Source organism: Stomoxys calcitrans, chromosome 1 (assembly GCF_963082655.1).
Source record: "Stomoxys calcitrans chromosome 1, idStoCalc2.1, whole genome shotgun sequence".
NCBI classification, from domain to species: Eukaryota; Metazoa; Arthropoda; class Insecta; order Diptera; family Muscidae; genus Stomoxys; species Stomoxys calcitrans.
The window spans coordinates 194,066,603-194,094,146 of record NC_081552.1 but is presented as its reverse complement, the minus strand read 5'-3'; the positions used below and the strand labels follow the sequence as shown (position 1 = coordinate 194,094,146).

Below are 27,544 nucleotides of genomic sequence, written 5' to 3'. Positions count from 1 at the left end.
GCACCCGACCCCAACAATAGGAACCATGTTTTCTTTTGACTGTGAGAGTGCAAAAAAAATGTCGAACGAATCGCATTACCAATCTCCGAGATCTGGTGTTTTTTTAAAATTAGGGTAATGAGAAGTGTTTTCTAGGGGAGGGACGGCACTTAGACATTTAGACTCAAATATGGATATCAAATTCGAGCTGCACTCCCAAATCCATTTAAAGTGAGCCCCATATTGCCATGGTAGGTAAGTATGAACTGTTTGGAGGATGTTTTGGGGCTGGGGCGGCCACCGACACTTTGCCCTGAAAATAGATATCAAATTTGTTCTTTACTCCCAAATACCGTGTATTTGAGCTCCATATTGCCATAATCTACTTAGGGGATGCATTTTGGGCATACCCCCAAACATTTGGCTCCAACATTGGATATCAAATTCGTTTTCTACTCTCAAATACCTTTCATTTGAGTCCCGTATTGTCGTAATAGGCCAATCAATCTATTTGACTTATTTTTGGAAGAAAAAGCACCACTTAGACTTGAACACAAATTTTAATGTCATATTCGTAATCTACTCCCAAATACCTTTCATTTGAGTCCCATATAGACATGGTCTGCTAATGTGCCCATTTGGGGTTGCTTTGGGGGTGGGGCGACCTCCCATTACTTGGACCTATTTTTTTATGTCATATTTGTAATCTACCGTCGAATACTTTTCATTTGAGGCCCATATTGACATGAACGTCGGATATATCTGTTAAGAGGAGTTTTTGGGTTGGGGAGGCCCGCTGGTTACTTGGATCCAAATTTTAATGCAATATGCGTTTTCTAGTCTCCAATACCTTTCATATGATAACCATATTGTGCCCATCGGTCCACTTTTGGTTTTGGATGGCATTGTTGGGTTAAAGGGGTGGGACGGCCCCCATCCGATATCTAAAAATTATATTAACTATGTTTCTTTCCAGACAAACTTACACAAAGTGTGAAAATTTTAAGAAAATCGGTTCAGCTGTTTTTTGTACTACGGAAATAATAAAAAAAACAGTCCCATATAGTCATGATGGGTCATATGCCCATTTAAGGCATTTTTGGAGGTTAGTGTGACGCCCTAAACTTCGATTTGATTTTGTATGCAAGATTCGTAATCTACTTCCGAATACATTTCATTTGAGGCCCATATTGACATGAACGTCCAGTATGTCTGTTTAGGGGAATTTTGGGTTTGGGGCGGCCCGATGGGTACTTAGACCTAAATTTTAATACCATCTTCGTATTCTGTTTCCCAAAACCTTTCATTTGATACCCATATTGTCCCGATCGGTCCACTTTTGATTTTGGGTGGGGTTTTTGGGTAACGGGGGAGGGTCCGCCCCCCTCCGAAATCAACAAGTTATATAACCTTTTTCTCTTTCCTGACCATATTCGCAATCTACTCCCAAATAACTTTCATTTGAGTCCCATATTGTCATGATCGTCCAAAAAACCTATTTTAGGGGGGTTTTGGGGTTGGGGCGGCCCCCCAGTTACTTGGACCCAAAATTCGCAATCTACTCCTGAATATCTTTTATTTGAGTCCCATATTGTCCCGACCGGACCGGTCGGGTAGTACTGTTGGAGTAAGGGGGATGATCCCCCCCCCTTCCGATATCAAAAAATGATATAGCCTATATTTCCTTTCAGCTCAACCTACACAATCTGTGAACATTTCAAGGCAATCGCTTCAACCGTTTTTGAGTCTATACGGAACAAACAAACACAAATTCAATTTTATATATAAGACATATCAGATTATAGACCGATTTGGACCGTGCTAAGCACAGTTGTTGGAAGTCATAACAAAACACTACATGCACAATTTCAGCCAAATCGGACTAAAAATTGTGGCTTGTAAAGGCTCAGGAAGCCAAATCGGGCGATCGGTTTATGTGGGAGTTATATCAGGTTATACGCCGAATTGGACCGAGTTTACCACAGTTGTTGGAAGTCATAAAAGAACACCACGTGCAAAATTTCAGCCAAATCGGTCAGAAATTGCGGCTTCTACGGGCTCAAAAACTCAAATCGGGAGATTGGTTTATTTGAGAGCTATACCAGGTTATAGAACGATTCGGACCGCACTTGTCACAGTTGTTGGAAGTAAGAAAAAAACACCACATGCAAAATTTCAGACAAATCGTTCATAAAGTGCGGTTTCCAGGGGCTCAAGAAGTCAAATCGGGAAATCGGTTTATATGGGAGTCAGGGCCGTAGCCAAAGGGGGTCCCTCGACCAATTACGCCTGACCCTCGATTCTGCTATCCGATTTTGATGACATTTTATTTCTTTATATAATAGGGATGCGTGATTGACTGATCAACGCCCAGCCCAAACGGCTAAAGCTGGACTCATGAATGTGGGTCGTGGGTCGTAGGCGCGCGATTAGATGGGGTTTTGTGATTTCGGTACGTTTAGGTACTAACATGTACGAAATCGTGACTTTTTACCCACTGCGAGCGAATGGGTCTAGAATTATGATTTTGGGCTCAAATTAAAGAGCTCCTCAAAAATGAGATTTGGTGACACAAATTTCCCAAAATAGTACCGGAAGTGAGAATTATGGTACGTTTAGTACTGCAATTGGTACTTTTTGGTACCTTGTTTGTAAATTGAGCAAGAGCTTTGAATTTTGAAATTGAGGTGCACTAGGATGCTTAAATTAGGATGCCAAAAGAGTTTTTCGACATTTAGAAACCAAAAGCTACCAAAAAAGGTACGAAAAAGGTGAACTTTGCATAGAGAGAACGGGTAGAGCTAGAACTTTTAAATTTGGCTTGAATAATTGTTGTTGCGAAATAAAGGGCGTAGATAGAAAAAATATGAATATGAATGAATGGAAACGGAAGAAACGTACGCTTAGTACCGTATTTGGTACCATTTCATACTTTCTTTACGGATTGAACTAGAGCTCTGAAATTTAACATATGGATTCTATTAAGAAATATACAATATGTTGGCTGACTAAATAATTTTTATACCCTCCACCATAAGATGGGGGGTATACTAATTTCGTCATTCTGTTTGTAACTACTCGAAATATTCGTCTGAGACCCCATAAAGTATATATATTCTTGATCGTCGTGAAATTTTATGTCGATCTAGCCATGTCCGTCCGTCCGTCCGTCCGTCTGTCTGTCGAAAGCACGCTAACTTCCGAAGGAGTAAAGCTAGCCGCTTGAAATTTTGCACAAATACTTCTTATTAGTGTAGGTCGGTATTGTAAATGGGCCATATCGGTCCATGTTTTGATATAGCTGCCATATAAACCGATCTTGGGTCTTGACTTCTTGAGCCTCTAGAGTGCGCAATTCTTATCCGATCGAAATGAAATTTTGCACGAAGCGTTTTGCTATGATATTCAACAACTGTGCCAAGTATAGTTTAAATCGGTCCATAACCTGATATAGCTGCCATATAAACCGATCTTGGGTCTTGACTTCTTGAGCCTCTAGCGTGCGCAATTCTTATCCGATTGGGATGAAATTTTGCACGACGTGTTTTGTTATAATATCCAACAACTGTGCTAAGTATGGTTCAAATCGGTCCATAACCTGATATAGCTGTCATATAAACCGATCTTGGGTCTTGACTTCTTGAGCCTCTAGAAGGCGCAATTCTTATCCGATTGGAATGAAATTTTGCACGACGTGTTTTGTTATGATATCCAACAACTGTGCCAAGTATGGTTCAAATCGGTCCATAACCTGATATAGCTGCCATATAAACCGATCTTGGGTCTTGACTTCTTGAGCCTCTAGAGTGCGCAATTCTTATCCGATTGGAATGAATTTTGGCACGTAGTATTTTGTTATGATATCCAACAACTGTGCCAAATATGGTTCAAATCGGTTCATAACCTGATATAGCTGTCATATAAACAGATCTGGGGACTTGACTTCTTGAGCTTCTAGAGGGCGTAATTCCTATCCGATTTGGCTGAAATTTCGCAAGACGTTTTTTATTGTTACTTTCAACAACTATGGCAAATAAAGTACAAGTCGGTTCATAACCTGATATAGCTGCCATATAAACCGATCTGGGATCTTGACTTCTTGAGCCCCTAGAGGTCTCAATTATTATCCGATTTGCCTGAAATTTTGTACGACCGATTCTCTCATGACCATCAACATACGTGTTTATTATGATCAGAATCGGACCAAAGCCCGATACAGCTCCCATATAAATCGATCTCTCTATTTTACTTTTGAGCTCACAAAGAGCGCAATTCTTATTCGAATTGGCTGACATTTTACATAGGTCTCCAACATATAATTTAATTGTGGTCCAAACCGGACCATATCTTGATATCGCTCTAATAGCAGAGCAAATCTTTTCTTATATCCTGTTTTGCCTAAGAAGAGATGCCGGGAAGAGAACTCGACAAATGCGATGGTGGTGGAGGGTATATAAGATTCGGCCCGGCCGAACTTAGCACGCTTTTACTTGTTAATATGTCATACATTTTGGTACCAAAAAGTACGAAATAGTTTATTTACTTTTACAGTGAACGGAGAAGGGTAAAATTAAAAAAATTTTCTGAAAATGATCGATGTTTTGACAAATATACGATAAGGTGTACCATATATGAAATGTTCGAATCGTACCAGGAGTGGAATAAAAAGTACTAAGTGCTGTAATTGATATTATTTAGTACTTTCTTTGTAAATTAAGCTACAGATCTGAAATTTGAGATACAGGCACATCTTGACAGTATGTACTGGGCACTAGAAGATTTTGTTGATATTCGGACATTTTGGTACTAACACGTACAATATGGCAACTTTACGGATTGAGCTACACCTCTGAAATTTAGAATACAGTAACATCTAGGCACTATGTACCGAGCGACTAGACGACTTTTTTGATATTCTTTCATTTTGGTACTAAAACTTGCAACGTACAATATTAGGGATACAGGTAAAACGTTTTAGGGATACAGGTAAATCTTGGCAGTATGTAACGGATGACTTGAAGATTGTTTTGAAATTTGTACATTTAGGTACTAAAACGTAAAAATGGTACTTTATTTGCGGATTGAGCTAAAAATCTCAAAATTGCCATACAGTTACTCCTTGACAGTAATTATCGGCCGATTAGAGTTTTTTTGTTTTTTAATTCGTACATTTAGGCAATAAAACTTTCAAAATGTTTTTTTTATTTACGGATAAGGCCAAAGCTTCAGTTCAACTTTACGCCAATCCAAATTTCATTACGATACCTCTTCCCTAACTCGAGTTAAATTTTTTCTAAGGCTGCTATATTCTTTGATATTTTTCGTCGTTAATGCGACACACGGAGGAGCAGAAAAAGCCGTTGCCTCTGTTTAGCGTTCGAAGCCGTTAATACAACTTCCCAAAGATATTTGCACTGTATTGGCAATCAGTGTAAAATTCAGCTCTGACTTTATGACCAAATATCACCGCCGATATGTTAGTACCTGCATCCAACAATTTTAAAAAAAGAAAATGAGGTATCTTTACCAATTTCACAGTAACAAGAATTTTGGCAATTTTCGATTTTGAAAAAATGTGGGGTGGGCCCCCCGCCCCCCAAAATAAAATCCTAACTACGTCCCTGGCAGCTATTGTATTAAAAGATGAACCGATTTAAAACATACTTAGCACAATTGTTGGAAGTCATAACAAAACACTACATGCAAAATTTCATCCAAATCGGATGAGAATTGCGCCCTCTAATGGCGCAAGAAGTCAAGACCCAAGTTTACATGGCAGCTATATCAGCAAAATTTCAGCCAAATCGGACAAGAATTGCCCCCTCTAGATGCTCACTAAGTCAAGACCCAAGATCGGTTTATATGGCAGCTATATGAAAACACGGACCGATTTAACCCATTTACAATTTCAACCTACCAATACACCAATTAGAAGTATTTGTGCAAAATTTCAAGTGTCTAGCTTTACTCCTTCGAAAGTTAGCGTGTTTTCGACAGACGGACGGACAGACGGACATGTCTAGATCGACCTAAAATGTCAAGACGATCAAAAATATATATACTTTATGAGTTCTTAGATGCATATTTCGAGGTGTTACAAACGGAATGACTAGATTTGTATACCCCCCACCCTATGGTGGAGGGTATAACAAGGAGAAATAGAAAAGACTTAGACTTGGACTTCACTGCTTTGCTTGGGTGATATGTTTTAAAACTTTTAACTGACTATGCTTATGTCCATTGTTCATAGTTAGTGTACGTAAGTTCTTCTTTTTCTAAATGTAAGATTTTAAAAATCATTTCCTTTATTAAGAGGATAAACGGAATGCTTTTAAGATGATTGTTAGCCATTTAAAAGATTTGTTTTTGTTTACATTGTGGCATTTTTTTTTTGTTTCTCTTTTTCAGAAAAACTTTTGTCCGCCGAAGGAAGTGATCTGCGACGTGCCTTGTTTTCCTTGAAACAAGTTTTTCAAGAGGATAAAGATCTCGTGCATGCCTTTGTGGCATTAGGTGGACTCAACTGTTTGGTGCGTGTCGGTAATGGAGCCGATCAAAACTATCAAAATTATATATTGCGTGCATTGGGTCAGGTATGTTAAATGGTTTCTTCTGTTCCAGTCATTCCCGTCCTTTTCCCCGACCCCTTGAGCTTTATGACTCGTTACTATGATAAAGACAAGCGGACAAAGAAACAACTATTGGGACATTTGACTATGATACTCGTCCATGCTTCGACCATAGCAGACAAAGAATTGCCGTGATCATTGTGATGATGATGTACCAAAAGATGAGCAGTAAAGTGAAGTTTGCGTGTTGTTGTTTTGCCAAAAACGTTCTCGGCCCATGATGAGTGGCAATAATTAAAGATTTAATCAAAACGAGTGTCTCATAACCCATGGGCATGAAGTTCATAATTATAATTAATTAGATGTTAAATGTTAACTGACTAATAATTCTGTGAGTTACGCCCCTTTACCCCAGCATTATCTAGTGGCGTATTTACCACTTGATCACAAAACTTAGGCTAGTGTTAGTCGGTTTAGACATTTGATGCAAAAAAATATCCAGTGTTTGAACTTTAAGCAAATACACTCACAGAAATTTGCTTGATAGATGATATAGAAGCGCATTCTAACTTACTTACATGCGTACTAACATCCTGACTTAATTACGTATATACCTATTTACGAGAGAACTTACTTATCTACTTACTTACCTACTTACCTACTTACTTACCTACTTACTTACTCACTTACTGACTTCTATACTACTTCTTCCTTATTTGTTTACTTACTTGTGGTTAATACGGGAAATATGTCAAGAAATAATTCTACATAACCCATCTTCGAGGGGTGAACTCCAGGCGGAATCAGAAGACGAGGTTAACACAACAGTGGTGGAAGTTCTGAATCCTGACTATGGTCCAGTTTCTACAGATAAATCTCCACCAATGTAAGGTCGCCTTGCCAGCACTAAAGGTCCTTCTGTAGGCAGGGGGATTTGACGTGGTTCTTTTCCAGGAACCATGGATGGGTTTGTCGAGAAATGGTTCTTGGACTATGAATTCCGGGATTTAAACTACTCAAGGATAAGGGGAATGGGAGACACAGAGCATGTATTTTTGCAAAGAGTAGTGTAAATGTTTTTCAACTTCTGACGCTAAGCACTGAATATTCAGTTGTAGCCAACCTTGAAATAAACAAGTCTCATTACTGCCTGTATATGGCTGGCACACGATTTAGAGATGCCGTCTTCAAACCTTAAGTTGCTGGTTGAAGCCACTTGTGTAGGAAAGAAGGCCTCATTGTAGGAAGTGATGCTAATGCACATCACCCGATATGGGGAAGTTCGGATGTCAACGAAAGGGGTAAGCAGTAGCTCACAAATATATTGGGTTGCCAAAAAAGTAATTGCGAATTTTTCATATAGTCGGCGTTGACAAATTTTTTCACAGCTTGTGACTCTGTAATTGCATTCTTTCTTCTGTCAATTATCAGCTGTTACGTTTAGCTTGCTTTAGAAAAAAAGTATATTTGATTAAAGTTCATTCTAAGTTTTATTAAAAATGCATTTACTTTCTTTTAAAAAATCCGCAATTACTTTTTGGGCAACCCAATATTATAAGTTTCAATCTGCCCATTTGTAATAGAGGCGATAATGCGACTTCTATTACCAGGAACAGGCAGGAGGTACTAGATATTACCTTTGTATCGGAAGATATAAGCACAAGAACATGCGACTGGGAAGTGTTGATCATCGTTCTATTAGTTTCAGCCTTGGAGAAAATACTGCAGAAGTGTTGCCTAGGCTAAACAGAAGAATGGCGGATTCGGATAAATTTCGGCAAAAATTCTGCACGTCTATCCCTTCTAGACCAGAAAAGGAAGTGGCAACTGCGCAGGATAGAGAAATGATGGTCAAGCGGATCACGAAGGCCCTGAATGATTCGCATGTGTCAGCACATCCTAGTGCCAAGCCAAGGGGTAAACAGGGACCGCCAAGGTAGACCCCTGAGCTGGTTGGTCTCAGGAAGGACTGCAAAAAACTCTTCAACAGAGCGAGCACCACCATTGGTACATCTATCAGGCTGAGCTAAGAAAATATAAGAGCGAGCTGAGAAAGGCTCAAAACAAATCCTGGGTAGAATTCTACAGCTCCTTGGCCTGAGGCCTCTAGGCTAAGTAAGATTGTGTTCTCGCGACCTATTATGGTGGGGTTTATTCTGAAATCGGAGAATGTATGGACAATGTCTGGTGGGGAAACACTAGAACTACTCGTTGATACACATTTCCCGGGAAATACTCCAACGGAGAACGGGGCGTCAGAAGAGGTTGTCATTGGTATGCATTCGTCGGAGGTTATTAGGGAAATTGTGTCTGAGCTTTTTCTTCTTTGGGCGATAAGAAGTTTCGACTTCTTTAAGTCACCAGGCCCTGATGATGTATCACTGGTTAAATTACAAGCTGTGTCTGATAGACTGGTTCCTTGGCTTAGTGAGATATGCTCTGCTTGTATCAGCATGCCACATATAGCTGTGGGATGGAAGGACACGTAGGTCATTGGTCAATTTTACTCCGAAAGCAGGAAAACCCTACCACACGAAGGATTTTTGTCCTAAGTCTGTCATATGCTGAAGACTCTTGAGAGGTTGATAGAAACATATCTTAGGGCAAAGATCCCTGGAGATCGCCTGTCTCGGCAGCAGCATGCATATAGTTAAGGCCAATGCACTGAGTCCTTCACGACCTAGTGGGCTACATAGAGGGTTCTCTCGCTGCCAAGGAATATACAATGGTAGCATTTCTTGACATTGAAGGTGCTTTCAATAATGTAAAACCAACGTCAATCATGATGGAGTTGGAGTTTCTAGGCATCAACTCTACCGTACGAAAGTTTATTAATAAGTAACTTACTAAAAGATACATTACGCCAGGCTTGGGATCTGCGGATCTTAAAAGATGGGTCAGCAGAGGAATACCTCAAGGAGGTGTACTGTCTCCTCTACTTTGGATTATAGCTATTTACAATATATTATTGTCTCTGGAAGAAAAAGGTGTAAAAGTGGTCACGTATGCTGATGACGTAGCCATTGCGGTTAAAGGAGGGTTTCCCAGCACTCTAAGAGATATACTTCAGGAAGCTCTACGTGCAACAGCGAAGTGGGCTACCGAAAGTGGTCTAGGTATAAATCCGTGCAAGACTGAAGTAGATCTCTTCAGAAGGTGATACAAGTTGCCTACAGTGGCACCTGTCTCCTTGGGAGGAGAGAATGTTCTATTTACAAAAATCGCAAAATACCCGTGTGTTTTGCTGGACTTGAAATTGACTGGAAATTAAACTTTAAATCCAAGATGTTTAGAAAGGGCCAATCTTGCCCTATACAGCTGCAAGAGAGCCATTGGCAAAAATTGGGGGCAGTTGTCAGACCTATAATGCTATATGGTGTTGTGGTCTGGTGGACAGCGCTTCAAAAGTCCACCTACTGCTAAATACTCAACCGGATCCAAAGGATAACTTGTGTGTGCATTACAGCCGCTACAAACCGATTTGGCCCATTTACAATCCCAATGCAAATGAGCCATATCGGCTAAGTTTTAGATATAGCTGCCATAAAAACCGATCACACGATTTGACTTCTTGAGCCCTAACAAGCCGCAAATTTTGTCAGATTTGGCTTGAATTGAGCATGTGGTGTTCCCTTATGACTCTCAACAACTGCGCCAAGTACGGTCCAAATCGGACAAGAACTTGAGCTCCTATATATATATTGAGTATATACCGTAGTTGTCAAACCTACAATGCTATATGGTGTTGTGGTCTGGTGAACAGCGCTTCAAAAGTCCTTCTACTGTTCAATACTCAACTGGATCCAAAGGATGGCTTGTGTGTGCATTACAGGCGCTACAACCCGATTTGGTCCATTTACAATCCCAAGCGACATGCAAATGGGCCATATCGGCTCAGTTTTAGATATAGCTGCCATAAAAACCGATCACCCGATTTGACTTCTTGAGCCCTAACAAGCTGCAAAATTTTGTCAGATTTGGCTTAAATTAAGCATGTGGTGTTCTCTTATGACTCTCACCAACTGCGCCAAGTACGGTCCAAATCGGTCAGGAACATGAGCTCCAATATATATATCGGGTATATACCGTAGTTGTTAAACCTATAATGCTATATGGTGTTGTGGTCTGGTGGACAGCGCTTCAAAAGTCCATCTACTGTTCAATACTCAACCGGATCCAAAGGATGGCTTGTGTGTGCATTACAGCCGCTACAAACCGATTTGGTCCATTTACAATCCCAACCGACATGCAAATGTACCATATCGGCTCAGTTTTAGATATAGCTGCCATAAAAACCGATCACCCGATTTGACTTCTTGGGCCGTAACAAGCCGCAATTTTTGTCAGATTTGGCTGAAATTTTGAGTTATTCGTCTCTACAACTGTACGGCCCAAATCGGTCTATAACCAGACATAGCTTCCATATTTTAGCAGAATCCATGGTGGTGGGTTTCCAAGATTCGGCCCGGCCGAACTTAGCTCACTTTTATTTGTTTTTATCTCGCCAAGAGTTCTTAATCATGAAATCGTTTCAATAGATCAAAAATTTTATCCCCTTGAACGTTTGAGAAGTGAAAAGTAGTAAATTCGACACCCTGTTTTAGCCTGCGCCAAATGTGAAGCTGAAGTTAGCATATCCGCCTTTAACTTGGAACGCCTGGGTTCAAATCCCAGCATGAAAATCAGACATTTTTTCAGCAGTCATTATCCCCTTACTAATGCTGGCCACATTTGTGAAGCATTCTGCCATGTTAAAACTTTTCGGCCGCCCGGACTCGTCATACAAATGGAGGCCCTTTATCGCTAAGCTTAAACATTAATCGGACTGAAGTCATTGATGTGGGAGAAGTTTTCCTGTTTCTTAATGGAATGTTCATGGGTTTGAGGGTCTTAAGGCCATAAAAGCCGCTATTATTTTCCTATTTCGCTGAAATTTGATACTGTGAGTTGTTTTATGTCTCCCTACGCCCGGCCATATAGACCGATCTGCCGATTTAGGGTCTTAAGCCCATAGAAGTCGCACTTGTTATTCGATTTCGCTGAAATTTGAAATAGTGAGTTGATTAAAGCATCCCGATATCCGACTCTAATATGGTTCAGATCGGTCTATGTTCAGATATAGCTGCCATATAGACCGTTCTGGCGATTTAGGGTCTTAAGGTCATAAAAGCCGATATTTTTACCCTATTTCGCTGAAATTTGAAACGGTGACTTATTATTATCCTCCCGACCTCCAACCAGAGTATGATTCAGACTATATTTAGATATAGCTGCCATATAGACCGTTCTGCCGATTAAGAGTCTTAAAGGTTATCCGAATTCGCTGAAATTTCAAATAGTGAGTTGGATAAGGCCTCCCTATATCCGACTCAAATATGATTCAGATCGGTCTATGTTCAGATATAGCTCCCATATAGGTCATGAAAGCCGCTATTATTACCCTATTTCGCTGAAATTTGAAACGGTGAGTTATTATAAGCCTCCCGACCTCCGACCCGAGTATGGTTCAGATCGGACTATATTTAGATATAGCTGCCATATTAACCGATCTGCCGATTAAGGGTCTTAAGCCCATAAAAGCCGCAATTGTTATCCGATTTTGCTGGAATTTAACACAGTGGCTTGTATTAAGCCTCTCGATATCCGACTCAAATATGGTCCAGATCATACTATATTTAGATATAGCTGCCATATAGACCGTTCTGCCGATTTAGGGTCTTAAGCTCATCATAGCCGCAATTGTTATCCGATTTCGCTGAAATTTGACACAGTGGCTTGTATTAAGCCTCCCGATATCCGATTCAAATATGGTCCAGATCGTACTATATTTAGATATAGCTGCCATATAGACCATTCTGGCGATTTAGGGTCTTAAGGCCATAAAAGCCGCTATTATTTCCCTATTTCGCTGAAATTTGAAACGGTGAGTTATTATAAGCCTGCCGACCTTCAACCCGAGTATGGTTCAGATCGGACTATATTTAGATATAGCTGCCATATAGACCGATCTGCCGATTAAGGGTCTTAAGCCCATTAAAGCCGAAATTGTTATCCGATTTTGCTGGAATTTGACACAGTGGCTTGTATTAAGCCTCCCGATATCCGATTCAAATATGGTCCAGATCGTACTATATTTAGATATAGCTCCCATATAGACCGATCTGCCGATTAAGGGTCTTAAGCCCATAAAAGCCGCAATTATTATCCGATTTCGCTGGAATTTGACACAGTGGCTTGTATTAAGCCTCTCGATATCCGACTCAAATATGGTCCAGATCGTACTATATTTAGATATAGCTGCCATATAGACCGTTCTGCCGATTTAGGGTCTTAAGCTCATAATAGCCGCAATTGTTATCCGATTTCGCTGAAATTTTGAAATGATGGGTTGCTCTTAGCCTCCCGACATTCGACCAGCACATGGCTCAGTTAGGACTATATTTAGATATAGCTGCCACATAGGCCGATCTGCTGATTAAGGGTCTTAAGCCCATAAAACCCGAAATTGTTATCCAATTTCGTTGAAATTTGAAACAAAGAGTTGTTTTAAGCTTCCCGAAATCCGACTGAAATATGTTTCAGATCGGACTATATTTAGATATACAATATATGCCATATAGACCGATCTGCCGATTAAGGGTCTTAAGCTCATAGAAGTCGCACTTGTTATCCGATTTCGCTTAAATTTGAAACGCTGAGTTGTTTTACGTCTTCCGACATCCTACCGAAATATGATTCAGATCGGACTTTATTTCGATATAGCTGCCATATAGACCGAATTGCCGATCAAAAGTTTTAAGCCCATAAAAGCCGCAATTATTACCCGATTTTGCCGAAATGTGAAATGGTGAGCTGTTCTAAGCCTCCCGATATCCGACACAAATGTCGTTCAGATCGGACTATGTTTATATAGAGCTGCCATATAGACCGATTTGCTGAGTTAGGGTCTTTAGCCCATAAGAGCCACAATTAATAACCGATTTCGCTCAAATTTCAAACATGGAGACGTTTTACGTCTTTCGGCATCCGACCCAAACATGGTTCAGATCGGACTATATGGCTGTCATATAAACCGGTCTTCCAATTTAGGGTCTTAATTCCATAAAAAGCGGATTTGTTGCCCGATTTCGCTGATATTGTGACTTTTATAAGTGTTCTCGGGACCTCAATCAAGCATGATTAAGACCTATCCCGATTTGCATATCACAATGGATATGGTAGTGGAGTTGTTGTAAAAGAGGATGGTTCATTTATCCATGGTAGTAGGTATTTAAAGTTTGGCACTGCCAAACTTAACACATTTTTACTTGTTTATCGCTAAGATTAACAGGTACGATTTTTTTCGCCTCTGGTTTGACTGTTTGATCAACTGCAGGATGCATTATATGAAGCTTCCCATTATCTTCCTAATGTGATGCTTGTTTCATTGTTTTTATGTTAATAGTCAATTTATTTCTCTAAGTGTTCAAACAGATAATGGACGATTAGCGTATTAGCCAGCCTATCTTAACTAAAGTCACACTCCTCCTCTATTAACATTATTATCCAAAGTAGCATTTTGTGGACCCAACGAGTTGACGCTAATAATGACCATATTTGGTTTTTGCTGATTTTTTCTATTCGCATTTTGTCTCTTGCAGGTTATGCTCTACGTGGATGGCATGAATGGCGTTATGAAACACGAGCCCACTATGCAGTGGCTATATTCATTAATCGCATCCAATTATCGTTCCGTGGTCAAGACTGCGCTCAAGCTGTTGCTGGTGTTTGTCGAATATGCCGAATCCAATTGCCATGTGCTGGTCAGTGCCATACACTCTGTGGACAAGCAGCAAGGCACACTGCCATGGTCAAATATTATGAGGTGTGTATAAAATTTTACAAGACCAAAACAAAAAAAAAACATAATTTTGCAAAAGATAACAAGTTTACCTGTTAAACTGAAACTTAAACTATGACAAAAAAAAAAAACTTTTAGAAATAGGGCAGATATTTCAAAAATTCCTTGAATATGAAATCAAATGTATTCCTTATTCCTATATAAGAGAACTTTCTTATTTAATTTTTTAAATAATCCATCGTATAAAAGTCATGTGAGAGGTCCTTAAAGATGAAAAGTTCACTTTAGCCTTATAATTACCTCACCCATGGCATACAAGCCATACAAGCATTGTCGTTCAGTGTGTAACACCACGAAGTATTAGTCTTAGATCCCATTATGTACGTTTGCTCTTGATCGTTTGACATTTTGAGTCGTTAGTTCGTCCTTTTGTCAAAAAAGCATACATTTTTGCTGCCCGATTGAGTAAGCACTTCGTACTCAATGTAAATGTAATGCAAATGTCGTCCAGATAGTCCTATTAATATGGGTTGCCCAAAAAGTCATTGCGGATTTTTCATATAGTCGGCGTTGACAAATTTTTTCACAGCTTGTGACTCTGTAATTGCATTCTTTCTTCTGTCAGTTATCAGCTGTTAAAAAAGTATATTTGATTAAAGTTCATTCTAAGTTTTATTAAAAATGCATTTACTTTCTTTTAAAAAATCCGCAATTACTTTTTGGGCAACCCAATAGATGTGGCTCTCATATACGCCGACTCAACTTCTTGCTGATGTTGCGATGCGCAAGGGCAGGTTGTAGTGACACCCCAAGGAAACTCGTTGGACGAATCCCAACTCCCTGGGATATGCCCAAAGCTCAACTTCATCAAAGTAGGGGGAAGCAAGTTCGTGGCGTGAAGGAAGCTCGTTGGACGAATCCCAACTCCCTGGGAATGCCCATAGCTCAACTTCAACAAAGTAGGGGGAAGCAAGTTCGTGGCATGAAATCTTAGGCTTGGTCGAGGAGATATGGTAGGTCTTTCACAGTGAGCAGAAGGACGAAGGAACTCTTCTTATGGGAGTCATTGACCAAGTCCCGCGACAAGTTTTTTTAAGACTATAGGCAAGGCGTTCTATGTTTGCAAAGCTGTCTATTTCAAGAATAAGAAGACTAGGAGAGGTTCGACAATCATAGGTCAACCTACCGAAGTCTAACAACAAAGTTGCTGTGGAGAATCCCATCCCCGGCTTCCAAAAAGGACTGGAGGGCCAACAATTTGGGTCGTCCAGATACACCAAGAACGGAGCGACTCTCTGTTAGGTATAGTCAACAAAAGTAAGACTCATATTGCTTTAATACGGAATCCCAAAGGGTCTTGGAGATGGCATACCACTGGGATAGATCTACGGGTATGAATAGAGAATCCAGATACGCCGACTAGAATTCGCATCCTCTTTTCAACCTAACCTGATATTTGCCCGGTTTTTTTGAAATAAGGCACGCAAAGTACTAATATCTCTGTCTGACCATGCTCAAAGGTGTTAAAAGTACAGGTCACAATTTTCATCCGATCATCCTTAAATTTGGCACAGGCAATTTGTTTGGCATGGAGTCGTAGCCTGTTGAAACTGCAAACAATTCAATTCTAAAATTTTGAAATTTGCAGTTAGAATTGTCATAAAAAATAAAAATTATCCGATTTTTATACCCTCTACCATAGGATGGGGGTATACTAGTTTCATCATTCTGTTTGTAACACCTCAAAATATTCGTCAAAGACCCCATACAGTATATGTGTTCTTGATCGTCTTGACATTTTAAGTCGATCTAGCCCTGTCCGTCCATCTGTCTGTCGAAAGCTCGCTTACTTTCGAAGCTGTAAAGCTAGGCGATTGAAATTTTGCAACAATACTTCTTATAAGTGTAGGTCGGTTGGGATTGCTAATGGGCTATATCGGTCCATGTTTTGATATAGCTGCCATATAAACCGATCTGGGGTCTTGACTTCTTGAGCCTCTAGAGGGCGCAGTTCTTATCCAATTTGGCTGAAATTTTGCCTGACGTGTTTCGATATGACTTTCACCAACTGTGCCAAATATGCTTCAAATCGGCCAATAACCTGATATAGCTGCCATATAAACCGATCTGGGGTCTTGACTTCTTGAGCCTCTAGTGGGCGCAATTCTTATCTGATGAAGCTGAAATTTTGCATGACGTGTTTAGATATGACTTTCAACAACTGTGCCAAATATGGTTTAAATCGGTCAATAGCCTGATATAGCTGCCATATAAACCGATCTGGGGTCTTGACTTCTTGAGCGTCTAGAGGGCGCAATTCTTATTCAATTTGGCTGAAATTTTGCCTGACGTGTTTCGATATGACTTTCAACAACTGTGCCAAATATGGTTCAAATCGCTATATAACCTGATATAGCTGCCATATAAACCGATCTGGGGTCTTGACTTCTTGAGCCTCTAAAGGGCGCAATTCTTTTTCAATTTGGCTGAAATTTTGCCTGACGTGTTTCGATATGACTTTCAACAACTGTGCCAAATATGCTTCAAATCGGCCAATAACCTGATATAGCTGCCATATAAACCGATCTGGGGTCTTGACTTCTTGAGCCTCTAGAGGGCGCAATTATTATCCGATTTGGCTGAAATTTTGTACCACGGCTTTTCCCATGACCTTCAATATACGTGTCTTATATGGTCTAAATCGATCTATAGCTTGATACGACTCCCGTTTAAAGCGATCTCTCGATTTTGCTTCTTGAGACCCACAAGGCGCAATTCTTATCCAAATGGGCTGAAATGTTACACAATGACTTCTACTATGGTCTTCGACATTCAGTTCATTTATGGTCTGAATCGAACTATAACTTGATATATCTCCAATGGCATAACAATTCTTATCCATTATTCTTGTTTGTCTAGAAAGAGATACCGTGCAAAGAGGGTACATCAGCACTGGGTATTATGACTTTGTGAAGGAAGGAGAAGAGCTAGACCCATCGATCGGTTTAGAATCATTTCCCGATGTCCATGTATACTGTGATCAAGGTACACGTCGAATTTATTGTCCGATTTTAATGAAATTTTGCTATTGATTATGAACAATATCGGTTCGGACGGTCCCAAGAGGACGTCCACGTATTTCGTTAAAAACTTTCTATATTTCGGCTTCTTAGTTCCCCCAACACTTCGTCCAAAAGTGTGTCTAACACAATGTTAGCTATTGTCGGTGAGAGGGGGTTGCCCATTGGCATACCATATGTTTGATGGTAAATCTTCTCCTCGTATTGTATTGGGTTGCCCAAAAAGTAATTGCGGATTTTTTAAAAGATAGTAAATGCATTTTTAATAAAACTTAGAATGAAGTTTAATCAAATATACTTTTTTAAACTTTTTTTCTAAAGCAAGTTAAAAGTAACAGCTGATAACTGACAGAAGAAAGAATGCAATTACAGAGTCACAAGCGGTGAAAAAATTTGTCAACGCCGACTATATGAAAAATCCGCAATTACTTTTTGGGCAACCCAATATTTAAAATAGTGGTTTTCTATGAGACAGAATTGCAAGATTTTTAAGAACATCTGTTTTGTCATCTTAGTGTGTTCCTTGAGATGTTCCGACTTACTCATGATGTTTTTTTTATAGCCAAATGTGTTGGTATATTTGTAAATAATGATACCACGTCAAATGATACAAGTATATCGTCATTTTCTAATATCACTTCCCTTATTCTTTCTTTTACCTCCATCGAATTTCTGACGTTGTATAATGAAGATGTTGGTGTTGTAAATATATTTCCGATGAATTTCGATAAATTGTAGCACGTCACTTTCGTTGAAGAAGAAATAGGTCTAAGAGGTACTTTGTCCTTATGTATTTTCGGCAAACCGTTAAGTTGTGGAGCCAAGGCTGAATTGCAAACTAACTTCGATCCTTCCCATTTTGTTACGTTATTATTCTTGTACAGTTCTTGTACGATGTTATTGTTCGTCCTTTCTAATTTCATTGTAGGATCCTCCCTTACAGTCTTGTACGTGTTCTTGTCCTCTAACAGTTTTTCCATTTTGTTGTTGTTATCTTCTTTTTACAATACCACTGTTTTATTACCTTTATCGGCCGTCATTATCCGGTTAATATCCTTGTGCTTTTTGATAAATGTTTTGGTATCTTCGTAAATTCCAAGTTTGACAATCGGGTATAGATATGGCACCATTGGCAGACGCGTTTCTCAGCTGGTATGACCCTCATCAGTGCCTCAGAAAAAATGATTTATTCATATAACCGACCCTAGTAGCCAAAACAAATAAACAAAAATGAATTAAATTTTATTTGGTTTGAATTTCTTCACTTTCCATTTATGAGGTAGCATGCCAACTTTGCCTTTTATATGCTATCGTTATAATTTTTAATTGGCAATTAATGGGAATTAATTTTTCACATTTAAATCTGTTTTTTGTAATAAAAATTGTTTGTTTCCCAATGACTTTCTTAACAATCTTCCCGTATGAAAGCCATTACCATTTTGCACTTTTTTAAAACACTTTCACACACACAACACAACACCTTTGTTTCATAGCCAATTAAAAACAAAGCTTGTAACATATTTGAAATTACTGTAATTTGTGCACTAATTAAAAAAATATATCTTAATACATGCCAAATTATCCAGTTTAGTGAAATGTTGTATTATCCTTCTTTTTTTGGTGATTCGACTTTAGTTGACAGTGGGGCCTTTATACGATAGGATTTTTTCGAATTTTGTATTGTTGATGAAGAAACGAAGCATACTTTTAGGCACATACATGCATTTTTTCAGTTAACATTAGGGTAGCAATGAGGATGTTTGTGGCTGGGTGAATATTTTAAATAAATAAAGTTTGTATTACAAAACTATAAATTTCACTTACAATACCCTGCACCATATACTGGGGTTATACTAATTTCGCCATTCCGTTTGTAACACCACAAAATATTCGTCTAAGGCTCCATTTATTATGCAAATTTTGCCCATGAACATTCCACTAAGGAACAGTGGCAAACTTCTCACATATCAATGAGTGCAGTTCGATTCAAGTTTAAGCTCAATGATAAGGTGCCATCCATCCATCTATTATATAAAAATTAAATTGTAGCGCTTTGTTAGTTTATTTGTGTGTTTTTTTGTCTGTTCCGTATAGACTAAAAAACGCCTGAACCGATTTTCATGAAATTTTCACAGATGGTAGAGCTTCAGCCCCCGTTGAAACTAGGCTATCACATTTTTTGATATCCGAAGGGGAGGGGGCGGACCCTCCCCCTTACCCCAACTTTCAAAAACATCCGATCTCGGAGATGGGTGCACAGATTTAAGCGAAATTTTGTATGCCACCTTACGGTACCGCAAAAACACAAAATTGGTATGCAATTTTGGGGTCAACTAATCTGGGGAGACGCCCCATCTCAAAACCCTCCCGAACGGACATGTTTATCGACTGGTACAATATGGGTATCAAATAAAAGGTTTTTAAGAGTAGGGTTCGAAGTTGGCTTACAAATTTCATTATAAGGGTCTGGGGGTCCCCCACCGCCCAACAGGACACTTGTGGCGCTTTTGGCAATATGGGTACCAAATAAGAGCTATTTAAGAGAAGAGTACGTGTTTGGCATAAAAATGTCACCTTTAGTGGCGGATGGTTCCCCACTTTTAAAAACACCACCCAACAGGACACTTTTACCGCTTTAGGCAATATCAGTGTCAAATGAGAGTTATTTAAGAGTAGAGTACGTACTTGGCATAAAAATGTCACCTTTAGTGTCAGGGGAGGTTCCCCATCCCCAAAAACACCCCCCAACAGGACACTTTTACCGCATGGGTATCAAATGAAAGGTATTTAAAAGTAGAGTACAAATCTGACATAAAAATTTATTCTATGGTTTCTGAGGGGCCTCCCCACCCCCCAAAACCCCCCCAGTAGGACATACTTACCGATTGGGACAATGTGGATACCAAATGAAAGGAATTAAAAAATGTCGTAAAAAGCTTATAAAAAATTTTATTTCTTGGTGTCTGAGGGGCTCCCACCCCTCACAAACCCCTCATTAGGACAAGAAAGGTGTTTGGAAGTTGTGTACACATCTATTATAACAATTTGGCCCAAGATGTCTACGGGGCCTCTCCAACCCCAAAACGCACATGAATATCGAACGTCACAAAATGGGTATCAAATGAATGGTCTTTGAGAGATGCCTATGAATCTGATGTACACATTTGGGACAGAGTCTGGAATCGGCCCACCTACCTAATACGCTTTAATAAGACGTGTAATTAGATTGGGATAATATGTGAATCAAACGAAAGGTCTATGACAGTGGAGTTCGAACCTAATGTTGAGATAAGGATTCAAGTATCTGGATCACGTTCTGCCGTTCAGCCGAACATGTAGATCTCGACATTAAAGGACTCAAAAAAATTGTCTTTTGGGTCTTAGCGTCGGGGGCACCGACCCTCTCCTCCCAATAAAAACAACACCAAACTGTCATGTAGGCCGATCAGGATAGAATAGGACAGCAATAACTGTCTTTGGTAGAAGAGTAAACTTTTTACCCTCCAATTGGGATAGACACATTTAAAAATGTGGTATACCAACATTTTTAAAGATCTGCAGGTCCTCCTGTAGTTTTGAAATATGATTTTGAATGTAGATAAGCAAAAAAAAAATGATTTTGTGTCGATCTGAACAAGACCCGTAGCTCTGAATAAGTTGGGTCTCGAAATGCTTGACATTATGGGACTCAAACAACATCATGCTCCAGCACGATGGTGATATAATTTCAGGGTCCGCCCCGCCCCCTCAACTCCCTTCAAATCGGCCGTGTTTGCTTACTATGGCTATAAGGTTCTCATATAATAGGTATTTGATATAGACAACGATTTAGGTATCAAATTTGGGGTCAAGTGTTTGGGAGAGTATTCAGAGATGGAGTCGCGTCGTCTCAAGCCAAATACATAACGAGTAACGCTATTAAAAAAGGTGTTTAACTTACGTCTACTTACCGAGTCGCAATTAGCAAACAACTCACAGCCGAAGAGAATGCCAGGAACAAGATAAGTCTTTGCCAAGAGAGACCTAACCCGCAGCGGAGTAACCGACTGAGTGCCCCAGAGAGCACTCAATTTTGAATATCCCTGACCAACGACCGATTCGATATGATTACTCCAAGTCAGAGTGCTATTAATAATCACGCCCAAGTTCTTTGCATGAGGAACGATTTCCAAACTAGCGTCGTTAATGAATATACCGACATCACATGAAAAACGAGACAGCCTGTTTATGATAACAACACACTTGGACTTTACAGGGTTGAGACACAGGCCATTGGCTTTCGCCCACGTGCTGACTCTTGACAGATCATGATTAAGCAGACGCAATCTCATCCCTCGGACTGCCGATATATATCTGTACATCGTCAGCGTACATATGTACCTCACATTAAGACAATTGACTCGCCAAGTCGTTACTGTACAATGAAAAGAGAAGAGGACCCAGAATTTATCCCTGAGGAACACCTTTTAAAACAAGCAGAGGCGACGATACAGAAGACTTATAACTGACGGACTGAGTGCGGTGTGACAGGTACGAAAATTGTAAAGATGTAAACAATGTCAAATGCCTTAGAATGGTCAAGAAGAACAAGGAAATTTATCTTGTCATTCTCAAAACTGACCCTGATCCTCTCAGTGACCAAGGCAGTTACGCAACTGTGGTTAGGACGAAACCCGGACTTACTCACATATAACAAAGAGTTCTCGTTGACAAAAGACGTCATTTGCAAGAACAGCAATTTCTCAAAGACCTTTGACAAGTAACAAAGAATCGCAATTTGTCTATATTGCTTGGAATTCTTAGGCAGTGAAATGACCTTGGCATGCTTCCACGCTAAAGGAAAATAACTCGTGGTCAAAATCCTATTGAAAACATAGGTTACATGAGGAATAATAAGGGGGAGCTAGAGCCTTACAAATTTAGGATCAATGCCATTAAACCCGACAGCGTTAGACTTTACAGTCGCGACACACTCATGGACATTGGCGGGACCAATACAGCTGAAGCCAAAACCAGAGTCGTCTTCGAGAGAGGGGGAGATATTGAAGCCATAGAAATTGGGATCAACTGGGATATGTGGGACATTGACAAAGGCATCATTAAGCCCATTGATGTCCAAGTTTTTTGAACATCTATTAGTATCCTTCCCAATTCCTATGTCTCGAATAACCTTCCACGTACTCTTGGAGCCTATTGCAGAAGTAAAGCGTCTATAATATTGGGTTGCCCAAAAAGTAATTGCGGATTTTTCATATAGTCGGCGTTGACAAATTTTCTCATAGCTTGTGACTCTGTGATTGCATTCTTTCTTCTGTTAGTTATCAGCTGTTACTTTTAGCTTGCTTTAGAAAAAAAGTGTAAAAAAAGTATATTTGATTAAAGTTCATTCTAAGGTTTATTAAAAATGCATTTACTTTCTTTTAAAAAATCCGCAATTACTTTTTGGGCAACCCAATAGTAGTCTTTCTTCGCTACCTTAATCAACTTATTGACGTGGTCTCTTGCTGAGCGAAAGGCATCATGTAACTCAGGCATCCTGAAACGTCTCCACCTGCGATGCGACACATTTCTCTGGTGAATAGCCGAACGAATATCCCGGGAGAACCACGGTTTCGATCTGGAAGACACTTCTCTAGTCTTGAGTGGAACCGTAAGTTCCTGTAGGTCACGGATATGCCTCTGTAGAAAGTCAGTTTGATCATCGATAGTTTCCATACGAAATATCAGATCCCAGTCAATAAGTACAGCACTCGGAAGCAAAAAATCATGGTCGAGACGGCCAAAATCTCTATATGAATAAGTTTCCCTAGTCCTGATGAGCTCAAATTCATAATATAAAAAGATCAAGTCATGGTTCGAAAAACATGAGGCTGACTGTTGGTCGCATAGGAGGACTTTAGAAGTGTCACTAACAAAGAACAGATCGAGATGCGTGTGTTGGAGGATGCGGAAAAATGCGTGGGAACTGTTGAATTGACAGGCAAAAGCCCCAAGAAAGACATTTCAAATGTCAAGCCCGTGTCCTGTAAAACGTTAGAGTTGAAGTCCCCAGCAACCACAATGTCTGAGTAAGCAAGAGAGAGAGAGAGAGAGTTTCAAGGACTGAGAATAAATCTCTCGTATCCGAACGGTTGTTCGGTCTATAAACGCACCCCACTTTGTCATACGGAGCGATAATTACTGCATCCGTTGTTTCTGTTTCTTATCCAGTGTATAGATTTGAGTTTTGGAGTCGGAATATTACAGCTTGTGCAGGTTTTTGTGAAAATGTTGTTTAGGTTTTCATTGAAGGGTTTCTATTAATACGAAGATCTGCAGCAACCGGAGCATTTTCTTAACGTAAGACTTGGAGTTTGATCTCTTTTATATCCAGTTTGAGAACATCGATTTCACATACTGCAGTCTCTAGATGCGTGACTCTATCACTGATATCAACAATGTCTGCACGTTACTCGCATAATCTTTTGTCCAGTTCATTAAAGATTTGGGTTTCAGATTCTTTTAACTCAATAACTTTATAATAACTCAAAAACAGAAATTTGGTATCCTTATTATGGGTGGGATACCTAGGGGGGCCGTGCTACCTCCAAAGCCCGCCATATGGAAATACGAGGGTTGCCTTTTATATTTCGGGATTGGACAACCCTTGTGTTGCAATCTGCCAAATGACAGCTCCATCGTAAAGCTTGAAATTTTTGTGATTATACGTACTCAGAACGTTTTGACATACGAGCGCAATTTGTGTTGTTTGCGCAGTAACTTAAAAGACTCATCTCGCCCAAAAAATGGAATTAAATCGTGAACATTTTCGTGCGATTAGCTAGTTTTACAAATTAATTTCTTTTAGAGTACATTTTCGTTTGTCTCAAGGACTTCTAAGTGTTGCTAAAAAAATAACGATTGATTTTCTCATATTTTACCTATCAAAATGTATCATTTTTCCCCCTAGACTTTTAAAAGACTACGATAATGCCGATGCTGAACTGGTGATATATGCAGCGTCGCTGATCAACAAAACCTTGGGTGGTTTAAATGATCAGGACAGTTTTTACGATGAGAGTGATCTGCTGGAGCAACAAGGCATGGAATCTGTGATACAACATTACATGTCCAAAACAGGGACTGATATAGATCTAATAAATCAATTGCAACTCTATGAGGCGGTATTGAAGTAAGTTGGATTGATAATAGAAAATAAAAAAAAATAAAATGTCAACTTTTCCTTTTCTACAGGTTTGAAGATGGCGAATCGGATGGTTTGCGTTTACCTGATAATACTTTACGTAAAACCCAGCGATTTCGTAATTCAACCGATACAGCAGAACGGAGAAAATCACGACGTCATAGCACTGGCACCAGTCCCGGCAATATTAATAAGGTGCTTCCCACAGCTGCCCGTCTAACACCCAACCAGCCTGCCTTGGATGAAGATAGTTCAAGTTCCACCAATTCAGCGGAATTTGGCAATGGCGTTTTTGCAGATAAAAATCGTAAGACGAGAATTGCAATGCATTTAATTTTGGTAGAGTTTGTAGGCTAAACCACCAAAGTTTACTTTGTTAGAGGGAAATGTTAGATAAAGTTAGAGGACTAGAAACCTTGGTTACAAGCCACTTCAAACGGAAACCTTAGGTCATTGTGTTTGCCCCAAAAGAAGATAGAAAATAAACAGAAGAGAGACACAAACAGATAAACGTACAACACTAGGCGGTATAGCACAGCGCACGTGATAACTATGAGCACCACTGGCCGGAATTACGTTCCGGTAGATGCTGTGGCCTCAACTGCTACAGAAAAAGGATTGATGCCAACGTGCAAGATGTATGTCCCGATTGTAACCAGGGACCGCACGATACTCGTCACCAGTTTAACTGCCCAGCAAGACCCAGATCCCTGTGGACGCATACCATCTTAGTCGAAGAGAGTTCCTGGGTGTTGGCACTCAACATAATCAAGCAGACGAAAGATAGAAGACAACAAACTGCTACAACAACAACGAGTGCTTACGATACTCGATATGACAAGGCGAATTATTGGCGTCTTTAAATAACCAATTGCTATCACTTTCTCGACTTTCTCGTTATAGGTGGGTGCGCTTGTACCGATTTATACGATTGATCGCCGCGGGAACTTGATGCCCATTGGTTATTTAAAAACGCCAACATCTCGTCTTGCCGTATCGAGAGGCTGCCACCCGGCCTCTCGCTGAGATTCTCCACTCGATACCGCTGATTGTCCACGACTGTAGTTGCAGCTACTCCGTATGGAGCATTCCACTATCAGCAACCTGTGGACGCGCCGGTAGCTCGCAGCTAAGCTTCTCGTGACAGCAAAGAACACCACAAAGATCGGACCTCAATGTTCCAGCCTGTGTGGTGCTCACAGCTATCCCGTGGTGGCATGGTGTTTAAGCGAAGACGTCGAGTATGACCATCTTTGCGGACAGTAAACTGGCCATTAGGGCTATAATAACCAGGACAGGAGGGTCACGATCAGTTTTGGAGTGTAATAAGAAGGAGATTGACATCAAAATTGCGAACGTATACTAGAGGCCAATTGATTAAGGCTTCCAATAATTGTAGGGTTCTGTTAAGACTTCCCACAATTGTACCTAGTACGGTCCAAATCGGTCTATAACCTGATATAACTCCCATATAAACCGGTCTTTCTATTATATTTGTTCGGTTCCTAGAAGCTGGTTTGACAGAAGTTTATTATATATATCAAGTAAAATCGTACTAAGTTCGGCCGGGCCGAATCTGATGCACCCCCTACCATGGATGGCATTTGTCAAGTTCTCTGAATGACTTTTTCAAGTAGAAAAACGGCAGTCATCGAAAAACACCACCTCGAAATTTCAGGCAAATCGAGTAATAATTGCGCCCTCCAGAGGCTCAAAAATTCAAACTGGGAGATCGGTTTTTAAGGCAGCTATATCAGTTTCTAGACCGATTTAAACCATACTTGGAACAATTGTTGGAAGTTATACCAAAACGACATATACAAAATTTCAAACATATTGAATAAGAATTGCGCCCTCTAGGAGCCCAAGAAGTCTAATCGGTAGATCGTCTTATATGGCGGTTATATCAGTATATGGACTGATTTAGACCATACTTGACACAGTTCTTGGAAGTAAAAAGCTCAAGAAATCAAGATCCAATATCCTCTAGAAGCTCAAGAAATCAAGATCCAAGATCGGTTTATATAGCAGCTATATCAGGTTATGAACCGATTTCAACCATACTTAACACAGTTGTCGGAAGTCATAACGAAATACGTCGCTCGTAATTTCAGGACAGGAAATGCGCCCTCTATAGGCTCAAGAAGTATAATTAGGAAATCGGTTTACATGCCAGAACACTTCATGCTAAATTTCAGCCAAATCGAATAAGAATTGCGCCCTCTACAAGTTCTATAAGTCAAGACCCAGGGTCGGTTTATATGGCAGCGATAATAGATTATCTACCGATTAAGACCATACTTAACACAGTTGTCGGAAGTGATGCCAAAACACCACATCCACCAAATCGGGTAAGAATTGCGCCCTCTAGAAGCTCAAGGAGTCAAGACCCAAGATCGGTTTATAATGCATCTATATCACAACATGGACCGATTTGGCCCATTTAATATCCCAACTGACCTACTCTGATAAGAAGTATTTGTGCAAAATAGGGTACTACATTTTTTGATGTCTGATGGGGGACGGACCCTCCCCCTTACCCTAATTTTCAGAAAGATGGATGGAGCGATTTAAGCGAAATTTTGTGTACTTTCTTTTAGTAACCTAAAACCAAAAATTTGGTATCCAAATTTCGAATGGGGTGCCTAGAGGGACCGCCCTACCAACAAAACCCACCGAATATATTTTGATAGAGCAATCACTGCAATATGGGACTCAAATGAAAGGCATTTGAGAGTGGAAAACGAACTTGTTATAAAAATAACCGCCCCAACCCCAAAACATCCCTAAATTGGACATATTTACTGATCATAGCAATATGTCGCTTAATTAATGGACCCAAGTGTTTGAGGGGCGCCCCTCCTCCAAATCAATCCCCAAAGAGGACCAATTT

General features: G+C 39.9%; 1 protein-coding gene across 8 annotated transcripts in view; it reads left to right on the top strand.

Moving 5' to 3' along the window:
• Positions 1 to 27,544, top strand: part of LOC106092475 (FH1/FH2 domain-containing protein 3) — a 419,829-nt gene that overhangs the window by 318,134 nt on the left and 74,151 nt on the right. For all 8 annotated transcript variants that reach the window (XM_059364068.1, XM_059364063.1, XM_059364048.1 and 5 more), the window contains 4 exons: positions 6,388 to 6,572; positions 14,189 to 14,412; positions 24,418 to 24,639; positions 24,702 to 24,958. In XM_059364068.1, coding sequence (XP_059220051.1) covers positions 6,388 to 6,572; positions 14,189 to 14,412; positions 24,418 to 24,639; positions 24,702 to 24,958 — 888 coding nt within the window. The remainder of the gene's footprint in view (positions 1 to 6,387; positions 6,573 to 14,188; positions 14,413 to 24,417; positions 24,640 to 24,701; positions 24,959 to 27,544) is intronic.